Raw genomic sequence first — 27,735 nt, forward strand, 5'->3', positions numbered from 1 at the left:
CGTCACTGTTAAAGAGCATGAGGGCAGCGGCAGCAGGTGCAACCAGGGGGCCCAAAACCTGCCCCACACGCATGCACTGTCGGTGTGAGTTCCTATGTATTTCTTTATTTATTTTAATTATTATCACTTCATTTACCCCCACGCCTTTTGTCCGGTGGATAGAGAATATGCATACAGGGTCTTTCGCGACTGATTGTCCAAACGCAATTCTTGAGTGAAAATCCCATTCCGCCCCAAGAATTGTGTATGGACATCTGTTGCTGCAGGCTCACATTCATCAACTGCTGCCTTCCAGGCCTCCAACGTCACCGAGACGGTCAGCAGAAAGGCCCCCGAGTCTCTGTTTGATTTGTAACTGTAGCGTTCGCAGGTAAGACGCATATCTAAATCTGCATGTTATTTCGAGGACATGAACGCCAGTCTGGGCCAATAAAGTGACGGAAAACCTCTTTCTGCCTCAGACTGTGTTTTCGGCGTGTTTGCCCGATTAGTATTTACACTTTGTCGAACGTCTAATCAAGACTGTGTGTTTTAAACGGTAAATATCGACCGGGTGCATTGATGTATCGACTGGATTTGGCAAATATGGTTGCAGTCTCACCGTGAGGCCTGCACGCTGCACGGAGGCGCACGCTGTTGGTGACATGAGCCAATCATCGGACACGAGCAAAGACTGAGGGGAAACGGTGGCAAACCGTGTGACGCAAATTTAACTTAGTTGTTGAAAAGTGTCATTTTACGAAAAATAATAATAATAACATACCTTTGGGTATTTTCAAAAAAAAAAAACGTGGATGTACCAACATATTTTTGTGCCACGAATAAACACTCCGGATCTTTAAATCGCATTTAGCAGCAGGGACCCTAAAGCTATTTTCTATGAAATGTGACGCATCTTATTAAATGTGAAAGTGCAATACTTTCTGTAAAAAAAAAAAAAAAAAAGAAATAATAAGGCTAACATATAAACAATCCTGAATTGATGTCTTACGATGTTAAACAAAATTGATGATTCACGTGGGACACTTTTTGGCCCAGTTTGTGGCAGATTGCACGTCTATTGCACCTTTATATTTGTATTTGAGGCTTTGATACTTTGTGTTAAAAATAAGGAAAACACACAAACAATCCTGAACTGATGTCTTATGATATTAAATATAGTTGATAATTTACGTGGGGCTCTTTTTGACCCGGTTTGTGACAGATGCTTCATTTTGAGGAGGAAAAAGCAAGTGAAACTGCATATAGTCAAAAATACTGCTAACATTTTGAGAACTTATTGTTGTTGTTGTTAAAAATAAAACGTTTGCTAATTTCTTTCAGAATAGAATTATAAAATGTCCTTTTTCAATTTCATTTTTATTTTTTTTGCTGTTACTTATAGACTAATTAATATACACAGACACACACCAACTGTCCACTCTCTCTCTCTCTCTCTTACACACACACACCCACACACACACACACACACACACACACACACACACACACACACACCCACACACACACACACACACACACGGACAAATGCCTAGGCAATGTGTGTATTGTAGTAGGACATTAAACGCTAACCTCTTTTAATACCAGGATTAATGCACATCGGTTGCTCTAGTTCGCAAAATGCAGCGCAAATTTGACAGTAGGCTATATGTGAAGGACTCAGTCTCGTTTGTCCAAAATAAAGAAGCTTTCGAAGATACAAGGAGACTTTCATTTCATTCGTTTTTTAAAAAGTAAATTAATGACTTCATTTAAACCACAATTCAGTAGATCTGTATTTTTTCAATTCGTTTTTAAATGCCTGTGCACCAAACCCAGCTTTCAAAGGCATTTGCGCCTGGAAATGAGAAATTCTCGCGATAGTTTGCTTAAGAGGAAATATTTTGGTTAAGGTAAAAAAAAAAAAGAAAAGAAAAACAGGTGAAAAAGTGGACAGGTGAGATTCTCTTAAACAGTGCCATTCAAAGTTTCTCCAGTAAGAATGAAACATTTAACATTTTTCCATTTCTAACAATTTTGATTTCAATGTTATAACAGAAAAAAGGTTTCACGGTTTTCCTTAAAGGTTTTCATCACTCTCCTCCCGCCCCCCAGCTTGATCTTTAAATGCAAAGCCTCACACTTAATTCGTCCTCGTTGTTTACAGTCTGTCTGTTTACCTCAGACTGAGCTGCTGTGAACTGACCATGTCTTTATGATGCTGAGGGCAGGAAGGTCGAGCATCATCTCTCCCGCTGAGCAGCCGGTGCGCAAGCTGTGACCTTAAATAATTATCCACTATTTCTGAATTTGCAAATCCCATACAAAAAAATAGATAAAAAGTTGACAGAATAATCTTGATTTAACCACGGAAAATTAAAATATGTAAAATGTCTAAATATATAGGCTATGCAATTATTATTATTTTTTTTAATGAAACTGAACGTTCATTTTAAACAGCGTCAGCGCGCATGCAGCTGCAGATACATGCGTGGGATCATTTCCCTCCACTTTGTAAGCGTGTCCCTCGCAGACATGCAGCCTCGGTAGATCCTGCAGCAGCTGACACAGTGCAACACTTTCTCCTCTCGAACCCCCTTCACAAGCCTCATTAGCATTTCCTTTCTGCTGCCCATTATGGGCCGGTTTCCCGTTGCAAATCGGACTCCACCGCCGAGAAAAAGGATTTTTAGGTCGCCTCGGGCGTTCAAGAGAGGGCAGCCCGGAGGCGAGACCTCGACCTCCCGCAGTGGTCCTGTAGTTCACACCATCTCGCGCGCGCGCACACACACACACACACACACCCACCCACACACACACACACACGCCCTGTATGTCCATCCTCCACCTCTTCGCATGAATAGTCCATCTGAGTGTGGCTTTAGCGAGGTAACAATCAGCCCCAAGTTGAGTCTAATCATCATAAAAGTGCGGCGGGATCACAGATCTGCGCTTTAATCGATTTATAAGCAATCAAATATGGAAAGGTGCTTTTGGGTCTCAATTAGGGAAAAAAAAAAAAAAAAAAAAAAAAACATTTGGAGAGGTTTCTGTGAGCGGCGTGTTAATGAATTTAGAATATAAAAGGATATCTATAGAAAAAAAATTGATCAATTGAAATCAACTAGCAGTTAATGTTTTAAAACAACTTTCAAAAAATACTGTTAATACAGAGAATAGAGACAAAATTACCCCTTTTGAAACAAATTTTTGAAATACATTACATAATAATTTATGGCAATTTAGGTAAGAAAAAAACATCAATAGCAATAATGGTATAATAAACTAATACCAAAAATTACAAATATGTATGCTAAAATTCAATTAAAATGTTTGTTTCATTTTGTAATTTATCATAGGTTGAAGAAATTCTATTTTTAAATATACAATAATATAAAATAATCTATTTAGCTATAAAAATATAAATAGAGCACTACTAGAATTGCTTTTTCAATCTTATTTTTTTTGTTGTTGTATTGTAAGATATTCCTGCCTTGAAATAATAATAATAATAATAATAATAATAATAATAATAATAATACAGTCAGTGTAACAGTCATCTTGCAATCCAAAAGTTGTGGGTGTGAATCTTGTCTCCTGCCACCTGTCACTGTGCCCTGGGCAAGGCACTACCCTCAACTCACATAGAGCAATCTGTGTATCAGTTTATGAAGGTGTGTGTATTTGTGGTTCTGGTGTGAAGTGTTTTGTGACTGGAAAAATGCCACATAAATTCAGTCTTTTCATTTCAGTTTATTGGAAAATAATACATACATTTAAATGTTAAAAAAATTACATCAATTTCAATAGAAGTAAGAAAAAAAAATTCAGAAAATGTTGGTATTTGCATGATGAATAACATAAGGTATAGCTCTAAAGACAGTTCACTAAAATATCAAACAAACCTGTCTTTAACTTCAATTTTTCTTGTCAATAGTTTAAAAATGAGATTATATTCCCACGTATTTAAGAGTTTCAGTGTCCAAGATTATAGTGATATATTGTTTTCAATGCTGGTCGTTACTGGAAACTCTGGGGTGACTTTTTACCTGCCTAGTTTGATCAAACTAGGCAAAATTCCAGGTTTTCAGAAGCCAACTCTGAAATTCCCCTCATTCCTGCTGAACAGTATCAGCTGTATGCTTCATGATGGCGTTGACGCGTCGTCAGCGTCCAATAGGGTGAGTTGTTGTTTGCATGTGAGAACAGAAAGGGGAGTGAAGGGTGCAGAGGTCTGGAACTGTTATATATGTATTATACACATCATCGTGATGTCTGTCCTTTTAGTTATTTATCCTCCGTGAAGCGTAGAAATAAAAACAATGTTGTCTTGGTCTAGGAGTTGATAGTCCAGCTCCCCCTGACGTTTAAACACACAAAATATTCAATAGTTATTGCAGGCTCAAGACGAGAGAGAAATAACTGTGCTTATTAATATGAATATATCTATTCCTCCAGTGCTCCCAGTGGGGTTCAATCAATGACAAACTTCTCAATTTATTTACACCCTGAGCCGAGTGTTATAATCAGATCAATTCACTTAAAACTGTGCCGTTCAGGCCACGTGCGAATCTAAATATGTGTTCAGCTATGAGACCCCAAGGACAAGCTGCTTCCACATTTTATGAAGCCATAACTGACTGGGAGAAAGCGAGCAAACTCAATTCTCTGCATCAGCAAATATGCAGGTTGTCCCCGCCTCAAATTAAAAAGTCATAATTTTCCTCTGTTTTGAACAAACAGTTTAACTTACATGATCTGAGATCATTTGATGATCAACAGACAATATGTTACACATGTCATGCATCCCCCCCACACACAAACACACGCGTGCACACACCTAAATCCACCCCACATCATCTGACAGTGAACGTGACTCCAAGGACTCACCATTAGCTCCCAGTCTGCATCATTGATAAGCACCAGAATCCCAGGCCTCCTGTGGGAAAATGCATCGCTTTAAGTCAAATGCTTGTCCCAAATGTAACGCACAGAAACGCAGAAAATACCTAAAGTTACCCAAGACAACTGCCTCCAAGCCCTGAGCAGGAGCTCACATCAAAAATAGCTCACTGGAAATTGCTTCTGCAAGTCACGCTGAGAATCTACTAGAAAAAATATTCAACTAGATTGATTTCTGTCAAAAATGTTTACCATTAAGTCCTTTTAATTTAAGCCTCGCCATTTTCACTTAGAAATAAAATAAAACCAATGAATACCCCTGAAACAATATCATGTCTAAACAAAACATTTTCAGCCATTTTTTAACTGCAATGCAATAAATATGTGCAGTAGAATTCTTTACTCTTTTAAGGTCACATTAGAGATGTTTGTATTAAGAAACATGAAGTTTTTTTGTTTGTTTTTCTGATATTAATTCAATGAATATTTAAGAAGTCTTCTGTTTTTCTCTATCATTTTGTTGATTTCCATACAGTTAAATGCAATACAAAGTGCTTTGCAGAGGTTCAAAACAGGCAGGCAAAACATTATTACAACAGAAAATATTTAGCTTAACAATAAACAGACTTATCTTAATATCATATGAAATGTAAAACAGTGGAATCAAAATAACAATAAAGAGTGCAACAAAAATCCCCCCACGAAATAGTGTAATTTACATAACAAATCACTAAATAATAGACACAGAATGTATGATGTAGACACAGAGTTTTCAGGAAATCTTCCTTTATATTTATCTGGGTTCTTTATATTTAATTCAGCTGTAAATAGATATAAATCATTTTTCATACAGCATAACTGACCCAGCAGGCTGACATAAAAAGCTGGCTGATTCTGACATCGAAGAGGAGCAAATTATACAAATACGCTTTTTAAGAATTTTGTGAAAAAATAAGAGTGTGACTGGAAATTTGTAGTTTCATATAAATAAGTTGTAGAGGACTATATTTTCTGACACAGCTAAAAAAAAAAAGCTCTTCCAAACGGATGTTTTTAAGAGAGTTAGTCGTGCATGCTGGGATAATGCTGGACGCATACACTGATGATGGCTCTCATAGTGTTCCTACCCACCACACAGATCGTCTCTGACGTCAGCAAGAAAGGGCAAAGCAAGAGAAAGCCGAAAACAAACACACACGCACACACACATATAAAAAACAAAACATGGAAAACAATCAAGGACAAAGCAAGCATTGCAAGTGTCCAACAAGACTTAAAATAGATCTAAATGATAGGGTTTTGGGTAAAAAAAGGAAAATGTGTGCGGCCAACATGTCCAGCTTTAATCTAATCGGTGAGGTTTGTAGGTAGGCCAGCTTTTTCTCCATTCATTGGTTAGGCAGTGCTATAAATAGTAGCGAACAAAGGCAGCTGTAAAAGTCAGCCAGTCCTATAAGACTGCAGAGAACCCCACACACACCAGCACAAACATGAGTGTGGCGTCATCACGTCACTGAGGCCTCCAACTCAAAACCAAATCACGCAAAAAAAAAAAAAAAAAAAGGAATTGTCACAAATACAAGCTCCTGCAACAAAATGTGTGATTTTAACATAAGATTCCAGAAATTTTGTTTCAGTGGAGAGTATTTAAGCTTCCAATACCCGCAGATCAAGTGTATGTCAAGTGCACTCACACTGTGTCTCCCTGGACAAAGAGCTCAGGCCGTTCCTTCAGCAGGTTCCGCTGGATCCAAACCAGCAGCTGCTTCATGTCCCCTGTAAACCACAGACACACATTTCCATCACACTCCCTCCAAAACATTTACCTTTAGATGTCATCTTCTAAAACTTCACCATTTCCTTTATCCATAAGAACAAAAGGAAGACCCCAGCAGTGTGGCTGCAGGAAACAGATTTATGTCACACACACACACACACAAACGCAACCCAAACACATGCAGACAACGCAGGTCGCAGGTCAGGGGTTGGGGGTCAAGGTGCATGGTTCCAGCCTCCTGGTCGATGTGACGCGACAGAGGCACCAGGTGGGGTGGGGGGTGCACAAATTTCTGCGCCCACGTATGTATATTTATAAGTGTAAGTAGAGGAGAGGGGGGAGAAGGGGATGCTAGTTGCAAGGGGGAAGGTTGTCTAGAATAAACTGTGAACAGCAGCACAAATATTATTTATTTTAAATGTAGAAGTCAAACCAATGATGAATGTAAATACGTAGGGGCTTAATATTGAATTTAATGGGTTAAAATTCATATATAAAAAAATTTTAATTGACTATTTTTAAATAATTTCATGCTTCTTTCGTTTGAATTAAAAAAATAAAATAACATTTTCTCTTTGCTGAATTTTTGCTGCACATTAGATGCAAGGCTTCTCCATTTAGCTTAATTATAAGCCACGCCTGCATTTTCTATTAGTCTGACCTCGTCAACAATCAGACTGACCTTGTCTCAACAAAAGGCTGAACCTCGCTCAGACTGAGCAATGGAAGCAGGGCTTAAAGGACAAATCCCCACTAAAACAGCAACTGTGAATCCATAATGCTTACAGCAACCATTCCCTTTAACATTTAACGTGGCGTAGCAGTATTCAGCGATATTTTATAAGAGAAGGAGGACAGATACTCAGGCAAGGAAAGACAACAATGACAATTTCCACAATTCTCAGATGGGTTTTGCTTGATAACTGTGTATTACTCTGCAACTCAAGTATCGCTCGACCGCAGGTCTACAGTTGCAGGTAGCTGCACACACGCTCAGATTAAATTAAATTCAATCGCTGAACTTGACTGCTTCATACAAAAGAACAGAGGAGACGAGGGGTTCAAACGTGGAAAGAGGGAGCGTAAATGAAGAGAGGAGAGGAATACAGCGGTAGGAGGAGGAGGATAGGGATTCAGGTGTGAGGAGCAGGTTAAAGCTGCAGCAGGAAGCTGTTAGTGCGCAGATGGAGAACAAGCAGAGATTACTTCATATCTAGACATTTTTTCATGAAATCATTTTAGTAAAATGCTAAACAAACTTCAAATATATATATTTATATGCTGTGTACATGACGGGATGGATATGGGAAGCTGTCACATACATATACATAATCTACAAAAAAATCCCATGTTTAAAGATTTGTGTTATTCTAATGCAGATTTTTTTACTCTGGACTAAGTGAGATTTGTGTTTCTATATTTTTGTTTATTCAAAATAAAATATTGAACATATGAAATAAATCTTTGCTCTAAAAACCTACCTCTGTCTGGTCTCTGCAGCTTTGAGGACAACACACACGGCAGATTATTTGGGTTTCTAAATAAGACTCAGATTAACTAAAGTGCCGTCTGTCCGGTCAGAACTGCATGATAGTTTATAATGACTTCCATGTAATAAAAGAGTCCTGTTTTGCAACCAATGCGCACTCACACTTTCTCTCACACACATACACACACTCACAGTAACGGGTGGTTACTGACCTGCACTTCTACGTGGCTAAAAACAGAAGCAATCACTGTACCCATCATAACTCCTTCTTTGTGCCCTCTGCCTTTGACTCTTAGGATTTCTCTCTACCATTACCTCTTACTCACTCTCTCCCATTTACCTTTTCATTTTATCTCTCACACACGCAGACACACACCCACACACACTACCCCTCCGGACATGAAAGTTCCACTCCCCCTCTTATCTCATTATCGCTTTCCCTATTTTTTTGTATTTTCTTTAAGGAAACACAGACAACCATATTATATTTGCACAATAAAAACAAAGTGTCTGCAATCTGGTTAGCTTTTTTGTAAAAGAAATATCAACGCCTCTAAAATGTCACATAGGTTTAATAACAGGTCACAAAGTGAGATGAAATAACAGCAAGAGTTTCAGCTTTGAACAATTTCAAATACACTTTGCAGTGCAGGTAGAGGAGAAGAGACGTATATGATAGAGGAGAACATGCGTCACAAGATCCCAGTGCACCCTGGGATACAGCTGTGTAGAAGGGGAGGGGAGCAAAAAGGCGCCATTTTGATGTTTATTTAATACTAAAGCCTTTTCTTTTGCGAACATGCTTTATTCAACTCCATTTTTCGCTTTTCTGTTTTAATGTGATTACCACCGTCATGTGAGATGTGTGCAAGGGGGAAGGAGAGGAGCAGGGTTCCATCTATCTGCTGATGTAATGGGCAAAATGGGGAAAAAAAAATTGGGGGGATCCTCTGGCTATAGGGGTTTTGTTGCGTGTGTGCAAACAAGAGGGGGGACGGGTCTTTCAGCTGAGGGTCATCAATCATTGGTCGGGGTCAAAAAAGAAATATGAAGGATTCAGAACCAATTATATCAACCTTCACTGCATCCCCCCTCTGTGCTCATATACACATACACACCCTCAGATATATAGGTTAAGATATTTTCAGAGAGCCAACTCAGCCAGGCTGGATGTCTGCTCAAAACCAGCACGCTCAAAAAAAAGAGTCAAAATGTTTATAATGCCTGCCTGCCTGCAAATGTAGGATTTGAAATACTATTACTGAAAAGAAACAAAGCTCCTGACACACACAGAGACCTATAGGTCATCTGGTGGAGCAAGGTCAGACATTCCCTGTTCTGGTCAACTTTTGTCTCTGTGCTGTCGTGGTAACATCAGCACCCTGCATGAACAGCCATTGGTTCACCAAAAAGCAGAGGCGCGTATTCCCCCCATTTGTCCTGAACACAGACAAAAATCACCCAGTAGAGATTTTTATTATTGTTTTGTTGCCCCTTCTATGTCTTGTGAAAATTGCAACATATATGTATGAACGTGAGAGTTTATGTGAAAATAAAATCTTATTTTGATGTTTGAGACAAAAAGGTTTTTGCTTAACTGAGAACTAAATGATATTTGGTCTTTTGACATCATACACTGTCTCTCAGTACTCGTTTCACATGAATGTGGTTATATTTTTTCATGTTATAAGAACAATCTTCAATGGGTTTTAATAGGACTTTATGGTCGACTCACGTTAAGTATTCTATGGTTGTAAAATGGACTGAAAAAGATGCATTAATTTATGAGCTTATCTTGTATTGCAACTAAAATATAAAAATTGTAAAGAATCAGTCCCTTTATATCTGATCCCTAAATGAAATACCCATTAACCATGTATGTTCAATAGCTTTTTTATAAGCAAGAGTACAAATCATTAATATTATTCAAAAAAAAGCTTCTCTGATCAATTTAGATTGATCTTTTTAGCACTGATGCAAAACACTATGTTTAGTGGAAAACATAACACTGCAAATCACCCTGAATGCACCACTTCCATAGTGAAACATGGCAGGAGCGTCATGCTGTGGGGATATCGAAGCTGGTTAGAACTGATACGAAGATGGATGGAGTTCATATATACAAGCTAAAAATCCTGTAAAAGGCAGCTTTGAATCTGAGGTGAAGGTTCTCCTTCAAGCAGGACAATGAATCTAAACATACAGATACTATGATTCAACTCAAAGCTCACTATTTGAGCTTTGACATAAAGCTATGTAGGAAAACAGTGGAGCAATTCCAACACTGAAAAGTATCAATGAGCAACAAATCTCTAGCAGATGTGCAAGTAATATAGCCGCTTACTACAACATAGAAAACAATTAATCACCACTTATCTGTTCTGATGCACATGAAGTTGCATTGTAACCCTATGCAGGTGTACATGTGGCCAGGTCAAGGCTAGGTTTGTATATGAACTGGAAGACTTATTTCTAGTTTTAACTGCTGTATTTTAAGGTGACAAGTGATACTCACATGGTTCAGACTGGCTCGGTAGAGTCACCTGATGTTCCTTGACCCCATCAAAAAGGAGCTCTGCTCCTCCTCTAAATAAAAGAACCAGGAGTTAAATATTAAAAATTAAACTGTGATACGCCAAAAACCTAATGACAAATTTATGTGGAAGCTTAAATATAAAAGGATTTTAGTTAGAGAAATATTGCATAATGCCAAACACAATTATGGGAATTTATGACAAGACAGTGATTCAGCAGAAAGTCACGCTCTATAAGGTGGGTAAGCCACAAAAGTTAATTGCAAAAGAAGCTCCTGGTTTAAAGACAATCAGAAAGTTGAGTGGAAGAAAAATGACTCAAAAAATGATTGAAAAGTTAAAAAGCACTCGTAAGAGGAGACATCCATGCATAATTTTATGTAGAAAGTTACCCTCTATAACAGGGGTGTCAACATCCAATCCTCAAGGGCCGGTGTCCTGCAGGTGTTAGATGTGCCACAGGTACAAAACACTGGAATGAAATGGCTTAATTACCTCCTCCTTGTTCTCCAGAGCCTTGCTAATGACCTATTATTCTATTCAGGTGTGGTGCAGCAGAGGCACATCTAAAAGTTGCAGGACACCGGCCCTCGAGGACTGCAGTTTGACACCCCTGCTCTATAAGGAGGACATTGATGTGATTCATAAAACTGAGTCCTTTCTAAACACTGCTAACATTCATTACAAGGGTAACTGGTCCAATGAAAACGTGGGTAATCTATTATGGGTAATTTATTATGTAGATGACCAACATAATAAAGTGGGCAACTGTTTAATCACATATTTTATTATATTTTATATATTTTATTATATTTTATATATTTTGTAATATGACTCTAACGTTATAGATCAGTGAGCAACACAGATTCATAAGAAATATTCTATACGTTTTTAAATAATTTAAACGATTAGTGAAACGTTTAAAATATTTAGTACGGTTTTTTTTATGTATTTACATTGTCAATATAACACATCTGCAGTTAAAAAGGAATAAAGTATCAAAGAATAAAATGTTGGAACTTTATGATCTTTATATGACCTCCTATTAAGTTGAGACTGTTCCTTTTTTTTCTTTTAACTAATTCAGTCGTAATAAAAGAATTGCAGACCGAGTCATTTTTCTTCAAATTAAACAGGCTTTTGGCAGGCTGGGACTAACATATGTTTCGTATTAAGGTTTTTTTCAGAATATAAATTCGACTACATGAATGAATGGAGATAAAACATAGTTAAATCTCCGAGCTTTCGTTGAAATGAGGGTTTGTTTTGAGGTCTGTGTGGTGCCTTTGAGCAGCTTCTCAGAGCTGATGCTGCTCTGCAGGGCTCATTAAGCACAGTAAAAGCTGAGAGTCCGTGTGTGCAGACTGGACGAATTCGACTGAAATGCGGAGATTAGCTGACTTGCAAAAGGTCCATGTAGGCAATAAATTACATGTTCTGTTATTGCTCTGAGAAAATGTATCTGCAAGATATCCGAACTGTTTTCTGCTCCTTTCTGCTTCGTTGAAGCGTTAAACAGCCAAAGGCAGTCGAGGTTTACGACAGTAATATATTCCCAGTGAACATATAAGTGTGTCGGTTTTAGAAAACTAAACACATACTGTCTAAATAATCGGGGAAAGTTAAAAATGTACTTACCCAAACTCCAGATGAACAGCAACGGGGGCTGCCATGTTGTCCGCACATGCAGGAAGTGACGAAAGGCTAAGGCGGAAGTAACGTATTCTGTCGGTATTCTGTAACCATGGCTACTCTCAATTTGAAGGACGTTTCATTTTCATCTTGAGTTTAATAAGGTATAGCTTCTTTTTTTCCCCTGTTGTATATTATATTCATAATATTCATTGTTATTCATCAAACATTTTATTCCCCTTTTCATTGAATCTTTTTTCAAAAAAAGCGTAATGTATTTATAAAGATAAAGATATAAAGATCATTCCAATAATCTGCTCCGAATGTAGATGGGAGCTTCCGTTTTGTGTTTATTTGCTTGTTTTTGTCTTTATTGTATTTAGATAAAGCTAAAAACAATAATGCTTTCTGAAAATCACAGCGGTGGCAGCATCATGTTGTGTGGGTGTGCTCTACTTTAGGAGGACTAATGATCTTACAAAACAGAAGACGAAAAGAACATTACTTTGAAATACTCAGCACACAGCTAAATAAATTGTACTACTACTACTACAAAGTCAATGTTTCTAAATGGCTAAAGGCCCAATTTCAAGCCCATAAAATATTTATGGACAGGACAGAGCTATAAAGGTGTGTTTCAGCAAAACTGCCTCTAAACCAGATTCAGTCACACCAGGTCTGTCAGGACAAATGGGCCAAAATTAAAAGCAAAAGCTTGTGGGGTAAACAGTGGGTGTTGCATTATAAAATGTAAAATTCTCCACAGGGGGTTGCTGATAAATCATCACTTGTATAACCATGAGTGGTTGAAACCAGTGTTCCTCTACAGAAGTAATTTGCATGGTTAGGAAATTTGGATGTTTTAATGTCTAGACCAGATTTTACTCACAAAAGTTTTTTTTTTTTTTCAGCTTTGAGTTACCACCTTGGTAGAGCTTTCCAATTCCTAACATGTCACAACCAAATGTCAGCTCAGGGAAGGTTCTTGTAGACTGATTTTTTTATGGGTTCATTTTATTTTATTTTATTATGAAAAAAATATTAATAATTGCAGCAACAGTCCATTGCTCCAATGCCAAAATCTTACAATCTGATTTTGTAAAGTGAGCAGAAGAATTACGTAAAACAGTGAAACCACATCTGTCCACTCAGTCTGTCTTGCCCTTCTTATGTGCATTATCAATCATCCTGCAGACAGTTTGAGCCTCAGAGTATCCCAGAAATGAAGCGGGAGTTGAGACGGGTGGGGGTGTTGATGGTCAGCAGTTTGAATTGCAAATCTGCTGCCTTCTGTTGGTGTCCACGCCATCACAGGCCCCTTCCTTGTCTGTATTCATGTGTTAATGAGGAGCAAGCGCAGACAGATCGAGCTAGGCCTGGTGGGGGTGAGGGAAGGGTGAGGCAGGCCCACTGACAGATGAGGCTGCAACAAAAGTTTTGGAAAATAATAAAGATATAATAATTTTATTTTTGTTTCTGCTTGAACTGAGCTCAAATGAAAGCAAAGAGATACAACACAGGATATTTATGGATAGGTTTCATGGATGTGGAGTGAATTGCCCCTGAATGAGCACACAATTGCCTCATGTCATGTCACATTTGCTAAGCTGCTCTGAGGTTCTTGCACAGCTGTAATGGAAGACGCCTTGCATTTCCATTTACTTTCTTTTATTTAAGAGATTCTTAAACCAAATTAGGAGACAAAACATAGCCTGTTATTCCAAATTTATTTACCAGTTTTATTTCATAAAGAAATTCAACCTTAAACTAAAAACAAGATGCTGTCGTTTCACCAATTACATCACATCTGGTTATCAGGTTTTTGTAAAACAAAAACTAGAACTTAACACCCTGGTAATGTACGTTTGCTGCTACGCTGCCTGCACCAGCTAAGGAGCAGCCAAGGTCACACATGATCAGATGACAATGACCAACATGGCAGATTAGCTATAGAAGGAGGTTTGAGGGGGGGATTACGGGTGAATTGATTATGATTGGCTGGCATGCTCGGGAGATCTCTGGTCTGTTTCCATATGAAAAATAAAGAGCTGAAATTAACATGTACCATGATACCAAGCAGAGAGAATCCTCTTAGAGATTACATCCATAACATGTTACGCCTATGGAACTGTGTAAAAAAGGGGGACAAAAGAAAAGGACAATATCTTTTTGTCTGAGGAGTCCCATCATGCTTGATACTCTATTGTTGGTGAAGCTTCTTTTCATCTTTCTTCTGGTACTGGTTAAATCCCTTAGTGACGTTTTACAATGAGTTACACTGAATACAATGTTGTCATGTTGCAGCCACAAACATTATTGGGATTTTACATGATAGAGCAACAGTACTTGCTTCATTTCACAAAACAAGTATTACAAGGCTTTGTAAAATGAAGGAAATGATGCCTTTGAATGTTCTGTAGTAGAAATAGAGGATAACTTCCAATCCAGTCTGCAGCTCCTTGCAAGTTTTCCTGCATTACTTTTGTCATAGCTTCGTCCATTTCTCCATCAACTCTGATCAACTTTTTTCTCCCTTATGGCAATGGCATAATGCTGCAACTGCCATGTTTCACTTTGGGTGTGGTGTTTTCAAGATGAGTAAAAAGTTTTAGGTTTCTTCCTTTGATAAATTTTTTTTTGAAACCTTGGAAATTACAAATAGAGACCAAGACTATTTAATTAAGTGTGCATTGAACAAACAGTCAAAGTCCAACAAGGACTTAAGGATGATCATACAAAGACACCGGAAAGAAAAAAAATGATTACACCTATGGCTTTGTGCATGCAGGCCATAAAGTTGTGTTTTGATCTGATCAAACAAAAGCACTTTCTTATTTGGTGTGTCCCCCGGTATGACGTTTTCTCTAAACCATGGCAATATTCTTGCCACTGTTCATCTACTGTTCAGTAGATGTTAGATTTGTGGAAGTTGTAAGTAATATCTGTGTTTTCCACAGATATCCCTGCCTGAGCTTTGGATCTCTTGGCAGCTTCTCTGATTTCTGCTCCCTTTGCCAAGCCGACAGTTGAACCATACTCTTTTCATTTGGGATGATGAATTACAGAGTACGCTGTCAGATCTTTAAATTATAGGACATTGGTTTAGAAGTTACCCCTGTTTTAACTTCTCCACAACCTTGTCCCTGATCTATCCGCTCCATGCTTTGATCTTCACAATTCTGATTGATCGTTATCTAATAAAACCGTGACACCCACATAACACAGCTGTGTGTATTCCGAAAACAACTTAAATAAAACGTGAGAAACTTAAACGGTATGAACAATTGTGCTCTGCACTCTAGCAGATGGTGTAAAGAAATCCAGCAGAAATTCTGCCATGACTATGATATAACACACCTCTGAACTCAAGTTAACAAGTGCACACATTTATGCATAAATGCACAAGAGTACTCCTGGGCACACATGCATCTATATGCACTCAACACACACACACACCATCTGTCTATTCTCCCTCCCACTGTGTTGGCCATGGCTCTATCTGCAAAGCAATGTGAGGCTTCACAGAGAACACATGCGCTCATTGCATTATTGCTTTCTTTGATATGTTTGTTTCATGCACTTTGACCTTCCAAAACATGGACAGAGGATTAAGTCAAGTCCACATTTGGGGATAAACCAACTACAAAGCTAAAAGTTTGATTAGCAGCACATAGTGCATCCACATCCACCAAAGAGGAGACATCAGCAAAGACCATTGCTGGTAACATGAAGGCTGTGAGGCTCGTTTTAAAAAGGGAATGTCGCCATCTTCTGGCCCAGATTGTGCATTGCACAAGACAGGGCAAAAATATTTATTTTATTGCATTTAAAATGTATGACTCCTTTTTTGTAACATCCTAGTGTTACAAAACATATAGAAATGTGGGCAAGAAAATATGTAGGAATAGATGTCAAAAATAAATGGTCTGATAAATTGTCTGATACAGAAACCCAATCGAACAGCAACCTGATATGTATTTAAACATTCTGTTTAAATAGTTGACCATATATTTTATTTATTTAGAAATAAATGTCTCAGATGCAGTTTTAAAAAATGAAGAAAAAAAATGAAATAAAACACGAGGACCTCTATGGTTGGCCACATTAGTTGAACGATCCAGCAACTCCCAACTGTTTTTTATAAATCATTTTTAAGATCACATCATCTGAAGAAAATATGGTATTGGTACTATTTATGGTGCTGCAAAAAATAAACTGACCAGTTAATATATTTGTCTTCTGTCTCTAGTATTTAATCTCAAGTATAGATGTAAAAAAAACATCCCCTTTGTCATCTATTAGCAATAGGTTTTAACTCTCATAATGGTAATGACATAAGTGATTTCAGTAAAATAATTGGTACCACAGTTATCAGCCTGTATATTAAAATTGAAGACTGGATGTTTCTAAAATTATGAGAGCTTATATATGCAAAGCATGCATTTATCTAACTAATTTTTTATACACCTTTACCATGTTAAGTAATAAGGACATAAACAGCAATGGACTACCTCAAAAATGTTTTCACTTAGATTCTGTAAGATTTGTGACAACAAAATAACAGACATCAGATTAGAATATGAAGGAAATGTTTGGAATAACTGACTGTATCAATGTTTGCATTTTATTGTTTTTCTGAAAAGAATCAAACGCATCCACACAAGCATTTGTTTTATTTGAAAAAAAGTGAATTATTATGTACAGTACAAAAAAGAAAAACTAAAAAAAAGAAGAAAAACATGAGATCAGTCCTGAATCATTTCTTGACTTTTTTTTTTTTTTTGCTTACTTCATACAAATAAAAGCACTTCACATCATCATTATGTCAGTGAAACCTAAACCAGTAGGTATCATCTTGGTCACAAAACAAGCAAGATCTGTGTAATTTCTCCCTGCCTCGGTTTAATGTCTTTATTCTTTTTTTTTTTCCCCTTTCCTTTTTTTTTTTTTGCTGACTAAAGTGCGCCATCTCCTGTTGGAAGTGGCGCATAGCACCAACTCTCCAGAATAGATCATGGATCCAATATCCACAGAAAAGTTCAAATACACAACAGCGGGGGTAGATGGAAAATTTTCAGGAAAAAGTTGATTTGATATTTCCAATTACCTATTTGAAAATTAAAATTCCTTGAATATCTTGAGTTTTCCCAGCTGAAACGATTGCATAGCTCTGAGGGACGTCGGCAGCCTTCTCAGACCAGTTTACAGCAAAAATACTTGAAAATAAAACAAATGTTGTTCCAATTATTTTAGCTCTATTGTTGACACATAAATCGAAAAACATAATTCAAGCTAAACATAAATTGAACATGACAAACAGTGGCATCTCTGTAAAATACAATATTATCTTAAAATGAATTTATTTCTGTAATTTAACTCAAAAAGTGACATTGTATCATGATCCAGTGTTTGAGAAAAAGGTTAAGCAGCAAAATCTGATAACCACCATAACATGTTGGGGGTGGACTATTATAACTGCACATGTATCTAAAGCACTAAATGCATTTGGACCGCACACCTGCAGGAAAATTGCATCACCAAGTTCATGGTGGCGTATAAAGTTTCCCCTAGGAGAAAATACCACATCTTACAGCAATGAATACTGGAGTTTGTGGGCCACACCGTTTTGTTCAGCAAGCTTCTCAAGACACGCTTTGCCCATCATTGTGTGTTTATTGAGAAACTATGAGCTGAAGCGAAAGACTCTCTCCAGTCACAGATTATATCCAACTCCAAAATGCTGTTTTTCTTAAACATTTTCCTTCCACTAAACTTTTTCTTACCATATTTAGATCCAAAGTCTGTCTCTTTTTGTACTGGACTACAAAAACAAATTAAGTAATTTGTTGAGACGGACTTGTATTTTCTCTGCCTTGTGGGTCCCATTAACATTTCTCCATACAAACAGTACATCATCACAGGATCCTTTCAGTACTTCACAGATTTGACACGTGTGTTTAAATTGTTATTAAAGCAACATTAAACTTGGTGCAACATTTACAACCGCATGCATCAACTGTTTCGGCAAGCTTAGCAAACTGTAACATGTTCATAAATGCTCCCAAATAAGTGAAACATTGCTTTAATTAAATTTAAAATGAATACATTCTCACTTAGTCTTCTTCATGATGATGCTTTTGGCTACTTTTTGAGTACATGATCCACAATCCACACTATCAAATATATGAATCTGCCAGATAAGATGAAAGGTCACTTTGTCCACACTGAACTTCCACATTCAAGTTGTTGCATTAAATCTGCATTTATTAATGCATGCCTGGTACATTTTTAATAGTACTAGATGGGATTGCGTGATCCATATTAAATGAGGTCTTATTAGCAGGGTTCCTTCGTGATTAGCACTGAGAGATTCATGAGTTTCATGTAGAAGTGGCCACAGTGTTTTGATATTATTTTTAAAAAACTAATAAATAATAGAACAGAAACAAAAATGGAGGAGTAGGCTTATCGATGCAAGCATACTCACACAGACGAAACATCTTGAGAGATATGTAAAACGTTCCAGTTATCTTGGCTATAGTTTGTGACAGCAGTCGTAAGTTTGAGTTTTACTGGAGTGAAGCCAAATTTCGCAGCTTCGTTTGGCCCTCAGAGCCCACCGTACACATGCTCCCATCGAACAGCTTTTTCCTCAGATTTAAATATTTTAGCAGGTTAGTCCACAGGGAAGGTACACACAATTTTTTTTCATTTCCACAGTAAGTGCCACACTTGTTCTAAGAAATCTCCTCGTGCACTTTTAGCTGCCTCCTCATTCATTTCTGCTCATTCACATCATCAACCCCACTTCTGACACAAAGTAATACCACTGGGAGTGGCCAGTGCAACAAGAGTGTTTTGGCGATCTGGAGTTTCAGGGCTGATGCTATAGCTCGCTGTGGCGCACAGGAGGCTCCAGTTTGTGCGACAAAGCTGTGAGAACTTTGTCAAACTTCTCGTAGCGCTCCGACTGGTTGCCCTCAGACCCGCGGCTGCCCCACAGCAGACGCATCTGAAACTCAGTCTGGAAGACCTCGTGTATCTCGGCTCGCTCCTGGAGTCCTGAAAAGGAGAAGAGATAAGAGTATTCAATGCAGATTCCATTGTAACTGTGGTATTTAAAGAGAAACAGAGCTAAACAGAAAAAGACTCTTGATTGTTTTGTACAATAATCAAAGTTCTGCATCACAAGAAGCAGGGAAAGAACAACGATAGGGAGAACAAACAAGGGAATTGATGCAGCTTTTTCAATGAAAGCACTCTGGGGAAGGACACCATTAAAATCTCATTGTTGAGATGGTCACATAGGTTAATAATCTTTATAAATAAAGAGGAAACATCTCAAATCTAATTTGTTTCAGGCCCAATTTTGTTTACATTTCTGTCGCTGCTGATACTGTCGCGTAGAAACGACGATCACTCCCCAAGATGTAGAGTAAATAAAATTAAATTATAAAAGAAATCAGTAACGCACAATAGCGCAAAGTGATTTCGTTAAGTAACTGTAGTCTGGATTTGAAAAAGCAACGCATTAACATGTACCGTGACACCAACATGGAACATGTTATCAAATAACATGTATTCAGGACATGTATTAATCATAAAAAAACATTTATTGATGTATTCAAATAACATGTATTCATAACAGTATTCATATCTACCAACATGAATACTGACATTGCTAAAAATAATAATAAAAGACTTTTAAAGTCATAACCACCTACAAAACAAAAACATTTCCAAACATAGCAAGGGTTTAAAGTTAAACATGTTATTGATAGGATTCACCCTCACTGATAAAAGGGTCACGATGATCTATTTGTGGTTATAATACAAACTGTAGGTGTTAGCTAAAAGCTATTGACGGGCTGTTCAATAAGGCAGTAATGGCATCAAACACGGATCCAATTATTTGGATCAATGAACCAAACATAGTAACCATATGCATGGGATCAATACACCAGATCAGTGGTGCTGTGACCCAGCTTATTTACAAAAAGTGTTCAGAAAAATAAGCATCTAATTCACATAAAACCACAAGGCAGTTTCTAAGTCTTGACCACACAGTGATCATCACAGAGCTGCAATCAGCCTTCCTGAGGTGAACGTGGAAGTCTTACCCTGCAGCTTGGACTCAGCAGTTGTTTTGTAGATGTCCCCGTGATGTGCAATGGTGCGTGCAGCCTCTAGGTGGTGCATGACCACGTCCACGCCGGCCTCAGAACTTTCCCAGGGTTCGAGCACCTCCCCGACGGCAGCGCCTCGCTCCAGTAGAGACAGGACTGGGAGGATGTGGGGGAAGGAGGTGCTGGTCATGACACTGGACTCTGGAGGAAAAAGACAGGGTTGGAGTTCAGCTTAGAAAATAAACAGCTCTGACCAAACAGCTGCTAGCTAGCAGCTCACCTTTGCCATCATTCATGTTTTTCAAGAATGGTTTGAGTTTCTTCTCGTACAGAATAGCGCCCTCTGTATGTCTCTGGCGTAAAGTCACCCATGTCTGTTCCAGGCGGGAAATCTGAAGCAAACAAATGACAGAAATAAAATCAAAACTCAAAACCTGGACTTTCTGTCAAAATGAAATTCTTCCGTATCCTCACTAGTGATGGTGATGGACGACTGACTGACCTGTGGCATCTCCAGGGCTCTCATCACAGACGCAAAACCAAACATGTTTCCCAGGTTACTTTTCAATTCTGCCGCTAACTGGATGGTCTTATGGAGCAGGGCCGCTCTCTCCTCTGTACTTCCTGTACAGCCAAGGATGTCCACGGCCATCATGATAGACATGGTGTAGAACCTGAAAAAAATTAAAAAATGTAAAATAAGGTTGTGATGTAAAAAACCCTCCAGAAGATTATGCAATATTTCAAAACTTTCTCCACATGTAAAGAAATGTCTTTGTACCTCTCCAGCAGGTCAAGTCTCAGCTGATGCCCATGTGGTAAAGTCAATAACTCCAATCCTGAGGACACTCCCATCATCCTTTGCATCTCTGTTGTTACACCTAATACTCTAGCAACCTGAACCAGAGAAATACATATACATATATTATAATATTTATGGTTTCTGTCGTGCCAGCTGCAGTAAGCTTGTTTCTGTTTGCACCTATAATCACGCATGCAAGCTTGTGTCAGTATTTGTGTGTGGAAACTGCTTGTATGTGTCTACATACCTTGCAGTCGGCGAGTGTGATGTGTTTAGCTGCGGTACTGGCATCGACTTCACCCAGCAACTCTTTGACTCTCTTCAGGACTGACATCTCCAGAGGCTTATTTTCAGCAGGAAGTAGACTAGACTCATACCTGCAGAGGGAGTGTTTCAGAGATATAGAAAATAATGGACCATGACAGGACTCGGAGAAGCAAATGCTGCTGCAAAAATGAGGAGAAAAGTGGATTACACAGTTTTGTGACCCGTACAGCTGTTGAGCTTTGAATGCATCCAGATCTTTACAGAGTTAATCTGTTCCAAATATTTTTTTAAAAAATGAAAAATGATCACTGCAAGATAAATTCAGAGTATTTTTTGTGGAGAGTAGCTTTTTTCTATACGGTATGCAGACAAGGTTTAGCAACAGAACCATCAATATCAAATGCCGCAAGTCTATTTGTCAAAACTTATTTTTAATGTACAAAATGCAGCCTTTTGTAGGTCAAGAAACTTGTGCTCATAAGCATCTTTAAATGTTTTCCATGATAGTGTTTCAGGACATTTTTAGCATGACTGTAGTGACCACTAGACAAGTGGAAAACTAAAAAATCCTGTTATAATCACTGAATGCACAAACCCATACTCATGAGTATTGAAGCTGTCACTGATGTCACTAACATGTGTTACTGGTGTTTGCTTAGTCCTACATATCAATCAAAGGTCACCTGAAAGTTTTAAAAACACAACACTGTAAAATTTAGTATAATTTTTTTTGCATTGATTTCAGGAACAATCTATGAATAATGATTCTCTCTTTTTATAAGCATTATAAAATGAAAGCACAAGCTTTGTCTTTTTAAGTGTCTAATAAGAATGAGTCATATAATTATATATGTAATATGAAGATAGGTCAGTTAGTCCTGGATTTTACATCTTTATGGCCTGTTAACCTCAGACTTCCTCCTGAATGTACCTGGATGGCCTGAATAAGGAGGTCGACTCCACCAACGGGGCAACAGATGTCCCGTCTTCTTCTCTGCCTTCACCTTTCCTCAATTCTTCAACTCGCAGTCGCTCTACGTAGCTCTTAGTTGGGGGTTTGGGTGGCCCGCAGGGGCAGGGTCTGAGGTCACAGTAACTTCCAGCCGTCTCCGACGACTGCGATTGATAGACGGAATGATGGGCAGGCGAGGAGTGTACCGAATGAGAAGTTTGGGTGGGATATTCTGCGGGAGCGCTGCCGTCCAAGGGGCTGAGCTGAGGGTCGCTGGAACGGCGCATCACGGGAGAGGGAGGGACGACAGCCAGGGCCCGTCCGCCTGAGTGGGCTCTCTGCCTGGTGACTGGATAAAAAGAGAGACGAGCCTTCAACTCTCTGCAGAAGGCGTCTATGTGATGGCAATGTAATATTTATGTGTCAGAGTCTGTCACTTACCAGCACTATACGCAGGAGACAGCGGGGTTTCCCCAACAGGCGACAAGGGGCAGCGGTACTCCTGAATCTGGTCCATGCTCATCGCACAATTGCGCATTGCGTCTTTATGGTGGTGAATGGTTGATGGGCTGCAAACGGCATTTTAAAGCTTGGGTTATATGACAGGAGCCATCTTGTTACGAATGTAAATATTCTTTCTTACAGGGTGAGGGAAGAAGGAATGATTTAGTTTGTGAAACGGTCGCAATAAAACTGCATTTCTGTTATTTATGAACTACAACAAGGCAGAAGCAGACATGAATTTGATTTAAAAAACAGGAAAATAGTCAATATCTGAGATTCATCATCCTTAACAGCAATACAATTTTTCTTTTTTTTTTTTTAATGTAAAAAGCCTGGTTTGCATTTATTTTAAACCTCTTTTACTCTGATACACCAAATTAAAATCAAGTGAAAACAAATGTCTTCTAAAGTGCCCAAAATCTCCTAAAAGCCATCCACCCTGAGGAGATGCAGCCAAGAGGCCAATTTTAACTCTGGAGGAGCTGCAGAGTTGCACAGTTTAAACAAAATGATAATTAGCCGAATTAACTCCACAAATTTAAAGTTCATGGAATACTAGCAAGAATAAACCCGTAATTACTCCTGGTTGTAGTTTCCCTGAGGCGATGAAGATAAATCTAGGATTAATATTACAGACTTGGGAGAACCAAAGCAGACTCATGTGTTGGACCAGTCCAATCAAAGTCCAAAATTCATTAAGTCCATCTGTATTGGCCAAATGATGGTCCACACAAGCTCTCCATCCAATCTGACTGAGTCAAAGTTCTTTTGGGAAGAAGATTGGGCAAAGATTTTAGTTTCTAGGTCATACAAAGCATGCAGACATTTGCAGGGAAGGTGGATCCAGAATATTGTCTCATAGAGGCTTAAAACAAATGCACACTACACTTGTCACATAGGTTAGTGATACATTTGAACCATGTATTGTTTTTACTCCATTTCATAATACGGCTTTAAATATATTCTAAATAAAGTATATTGAAGTTTATGGTAACAATGTCACCAAACTTAAGAGAAAGGCACTTCGTGCCCAGAATCTTGTCTGCTCCTGATTGGTAGATTCATCAAGTTTTAAACGGCTACATGCCGTTTAAGACTTGCTTCACTGGGTGCAGAAGTGAACAGTTCTCATCACAAAGGGAAGTACTACGGGTGTCTGTGAAGTGAAGGGGCTCTAGGAGTGTGGAGGGAACCAGAGCAACACCATTGTTGTCACACACATAAACACAACCTGCATTCGGACACAGGCTCCGGCTCTGGCTCAGGTGGGCCCAACGATGTCTCAACTGGACTGGGGCTGTCTGAATCACTGATTATGTATGCAACATAAAAAAAATCAATAACCTTTCTCACAAAGCTGCAAAAGAGAAAGAACTGTCAGAGAACATCGGCGTCCGCGCTCTCCTCACCTGTGAGGCATCATCTTTTCTGTCGTCAGCCCGTCCGTCATGGTGACGCTCCGTCGCTTGATGTACGCCCCCCTCTGGCTGGACGGCGAGTAGGCGGAGCTGTGCTTGCTGTTGGACAGGGCGAAGGTCGCCTCCAAGTAGCGCAGAGGTAGAGTCCGGCTGACGGGACAGTAGATGTGGGCGCCGCTGGACTGCGAGACGGCTTTGCGTTGGCCCACGTAAAAGCGCACAAGCTCCTGAACGGAGTCGAAGCTGTCTGACTCCAGCATGTACTGCACCTGAGGAAGACGAGGAAGGAAGGTTTGGTTTTGAACCCTTGCTTAGAACATTTATTCTATTCTATTCTATTATGTATGAAGAGAGTAAAATATCTGCGGTTTCTCTTGATCCCCCAATAATAGCACTGGAATGATCTCAAAGTTGGTAAAAACACACAAAAGAAAGAGTAAGCAGGATCGCAGCTGGTCAACTTTGTACACCTGCACCATGTTAGCAGAGACAACAAGACAACAAACACAAAAAGATCAAATGAAAAGAGAAATATTTATTGTCTTGGGAAAGAAAAGCTTTCTAACTCAGCTTAAAATGCAGAACTCTTGTTTCCCTGCTAAAATAAGCAGCTAAACAAGGTGAAGTTTGATCATTTCGGACAGACCTAACATGTGGCGGCCTTTTGCTAATGAAATAGACTCATAATATCAGTGTTGAACACAATGACTCAATGGGCAAACCTCCAATAGAAGAGAACAAATGCATCATAAATGCTATTAGTTATAAGTGTGGTTTTCCTGATGAGCAACTTAAACCCAGTAGGTGGCAGATTTCTTTGATCTGTAGCTTCTGCCTAGTCTGATTGTGTCAAGTGTGTTGTGACCATAAAATAAGTGTTTTTTTCTTCTTTTCTCCTGATTCTGCAGGGAACCACAAAGGCAGGTCCCTAAACTTCCTTCACTTTCCAACATTTCCATTCAAGTTAATTATATTATTTTATGTAACAAAAAGTATCTCAGATTTTCACATTGACTGCTTGATATTTTCTTGTTCAAAGATCCCTGCTCTAACAGAAGTGGATGTACCTTCGTCTCATTTGATTTCACCAGAACTTTGCTGATCTTAAAGTGGAGCACCTCGTTGTCCCATCGACAGGTCAAAACATAATCACCAACATTGGTCACGGAGTCTCGCACGAGGAAATCACCGTTTCGCAAAACCAGAGACTCAGACACCTAAACAGGAGAAAAAGCCCAGTTTGTTAAACAAAAACAACAAAAACTACAATTTTTCAAATAGAAAAAGAGAACCAAACTTGGCTATATTAGTTGTGGTGTGTGTATGAACAATTTGTTCCTCACAATTTGAAAGATGAATAATTGAAATAGGAAATGTGTGGTTATTTCTAACAGTTCCCCGGGACTTAGTGTTGCTGAACAAACATTTGTCTCAGTGTTAAACAGATTTTTCACGCCGATTCAGTCGTTATGATCCATTAAATACGCTACAACACCAATGAAGAGCCACTCTAGAAAACTAATGCTCTATTCACGATCAACGAAACAGCGTCAGGCTGCACATGTCATTGCCAACTTAAACTGCACTTGTGGAGAAAAAGAAGCCCCAAATATCTGTTAATTAGATGTGTGGAAAAACAGGCACTAAAATCAGCCTGAGGAGTATGTCTCTTAAAGCAACCTGTAAGAAGGCTGCTTGTGAAAGCAGATGGTGAAAAGCGTTAAATTCTTTAAACAAGCCATGAAATATGCAGTGCAACAAAGCCAAAAGGAAAAACAGTGTCACAGACCAGCAGGAGGCAGCAAATGCACAGATCAAAGGCCTCAAATTCATGCAAAGCTTTTATCTCCCTCAGTACCAAATGTTATTCTGTTAAAAGGAGGAGGATTTTGTTATTAGAAATTCAAACAATTTGAAGGGAAAGCTGAAAGACTTCCTCAAAAGTGAGATATTGTAACTTTAAAACAATGATTAGAGGATGAGGAACCTTATCAGGAGGGGTGGATAGGATTAAACTGATTAAAATAAACTCACTAAGTGCTATCTTGGTAACCTGGCCTGGGGTTTCCCCCAAAGTTTAAACTGGGGGAAATCCCTGAATATATGAATATTTTATGTAAATTAAAGGAGCAAAAACATGCACAAGGCACAAATCGATGTTTGTGTTTGAAAGAGACGCACGTTGATCAAAAGCCAGAGAGACAAAAAAGATGAAGATGTATCCTCCACATGCGCGCCCAAACTGTGTGTTTGTGTGTATTTGTGTCTTTATCACCAGCTGTGAAGCTCAATTGCGTACATCAGCAACATACACAGCTGTCTGTTTGGCAGAGTCTCCATCCTTCCGAACGCTACAGCAATCGCTGCCGAGCTGCGACAGATGATGGGCTTCATTAATCAGTGTCGTTCTGTGAGTAAACCGCCTAAACTGCGCTTTCAAAGCCAGAGATGATGTCGGAGTAATCACTCTGCTAATACCATGTGATTACAGGCACAAGTGTATTCTGTGTAACATTTGTTCCATGTTAAAGAATTTTTATTCTTATTTCTGTGGTTCAGATTTATGTGTGTGTAACCAGGATGAATTAATCTAGAGGTAGAGTTACACCCTTTCATTTGTGTCTAACTAATATTCTTATATATTTGTTTTCTAGAAAATTGAACAACATTCAAAACTGTTGTCGTTAAGATGTCATTTTTTAAAAGAAAACATAGTTAAGCCTAAAACTTTCCACAAATTTCCACATAATAGTCAGCATGAACGTTGACTTTTATGCCTCTGAGCCTGTTAAAACTCTTAAAAAATGCCTCCACCCAGCTGGGAGGCCCATGACAATACCACTAAAATCAGTTAGTGTCTTTTAACTTATAGTTTTCATCTTGAGTGACTGACAGTGAGAACCTCAAGCATCGTGTTTTTGACTCGCAGTGAATGTATTGCACTGAAAACTAATTTCTTTTGTGTGAATGAATTATTGACTGAAAAAGGCATAGTGAGATATTTTCAGCAATAGCAAGGTGTTAAAAATGAAATCAAAAGAATCACAAAACGGTTCCTCCTAATTAGAAGGAAACAAAATCATTTTGAACCATGTGTGTGATTTGGATGATAATATGCACTTTCAACTTTTATTTTATTTTCTTGATGGTTTGGCCGAAAATACAAAATGTAAAAGAAACTGAAAGCTGAAAAACAGTCATTTCCAAACTCTTTGACCTCCAAAATATGTCAGAAATTGCTTTGTTAGGTGTGTGTTGTTTACAGTCACACCAAGACAATCTTTTTTTTTTCTCTCTGCCAAATTTCACACATGGTTTCACATGTTTTCAGCTTCTGAACTCAGATGGTGTGA

The 27,735-nt window shown here is 38.5% G+C and overlaps 2 protein-coding genes across 5 annotated transcripts in view; both read right to left on the reverse strand.

Moving 5' to 3' along the window:
* Nucleotides 1–3,718: 3,718 nt before the first annotated feature.
* Nucleotides 3,719–12,373, reverse strand: urm1 (ubiquitin related modifier 1). Its single transcript, XM_055040354.1, has 5 exons — nucleotides 12,320–12,373; nucleotides 10,663–10,733; nucleotides 6,576–6,657; nucleotides 4,870–4,918; nucleotides 3,719–4,339 (listed from the first exon to the last, which is right to left on the reverse strand). The coding sequence occupies exons 1-5, from the start codon at nucleotides 12,352–12,354 to the stop codon at nucleotides 4,271–4,273; spliced, it is 306 nt and encodes a 101-aa protein (XP_054896329.1). The 5' UTR covers nucleotides 12,355–12,373; the 3' UTR covers nucleotides 3,719–4,270.
* Nucleotides 12,374–16,967: 4,594 nt separating this feature from the next.
* The window catches only part of sh2d3ca (SH2 domain containing 3Ca), a 53,627-nt gene continuing 42,859 nt past the window's right edge, over nucleotides 16,968–27,735 (reverse strand). For 3 of the 4 annotated variants that reach the window (XM_055040474.1, XM_055040477.1, XM_055040476.1), the window contains 11 exons: nucleotides 25,450–25,599; nucleotides 24,374–24,651; nucleotides 24,196–24,273; nucleotides 22,902–23,029; nucleotides 22,440–22,809; nucleotides 21,489–21,618; nucleotides 21,221–21,336; nucleotides 20,942–21,113; nucleotides 20,720–20,831; nucleotides 20,434–20,640; nucleotides 16,968–19,375 (listed from right to left, as the gene is read on the reverse strand). In XM_055040474.1, the coding sequence (XP_054896449.1) occupies nucleotides 19,200–19,375; nucleotides 20,434–20,640; nucleotides 20,720–20,831; nucleotides 20,942–21,113; nucleotides 21,221–21,336; nucleotides 21,489–21,618; nucleotides 22,440–22,809; nucleotides 22,902–23,029; nucleotides 24,196–24,273; nucleotides 24,374–24,651; nucleotides 25,450–25,599 (1,917 nt within the window). In that variant the 3' untranslated portion in view covers nucleotides 16,968–19,199. The remainder of the gene's footprint in view (nucleotides 19,376–20,433; nucleotides 20,641–20,719; nucleotides 20,832–20,941; nucleotides 21,114–21,220; nucleotides 21,337–21,488; nucleotides 21,619–22,439; nucleotides 22,810–22,901; nucleotides 23,030–24,195; nucleotides 24,274–24,373; nucleotides 24,652–25,449; nucleotides 25,600–27,735) is intronic. The other variant, XM_055040475.1, reaches the window with a different exon arrangement.

Source organism: Poeciliopsis prolifica, unplaced genomic scaffold (assembly GCF_027474105.1).
Source record: "Poeciliopsis prolifica strain line A6 unplaced genomic scaffold, Auburn_PproV2 SCAFFOLD015, whole genome shotgun sequence".
NCBI lineage: Eukaryota > Metazoa > Chordata > Actinopteri > Cyprinodontiformes > Poeciliidae > Poeciliopsis > Poeciliopsis prolifica.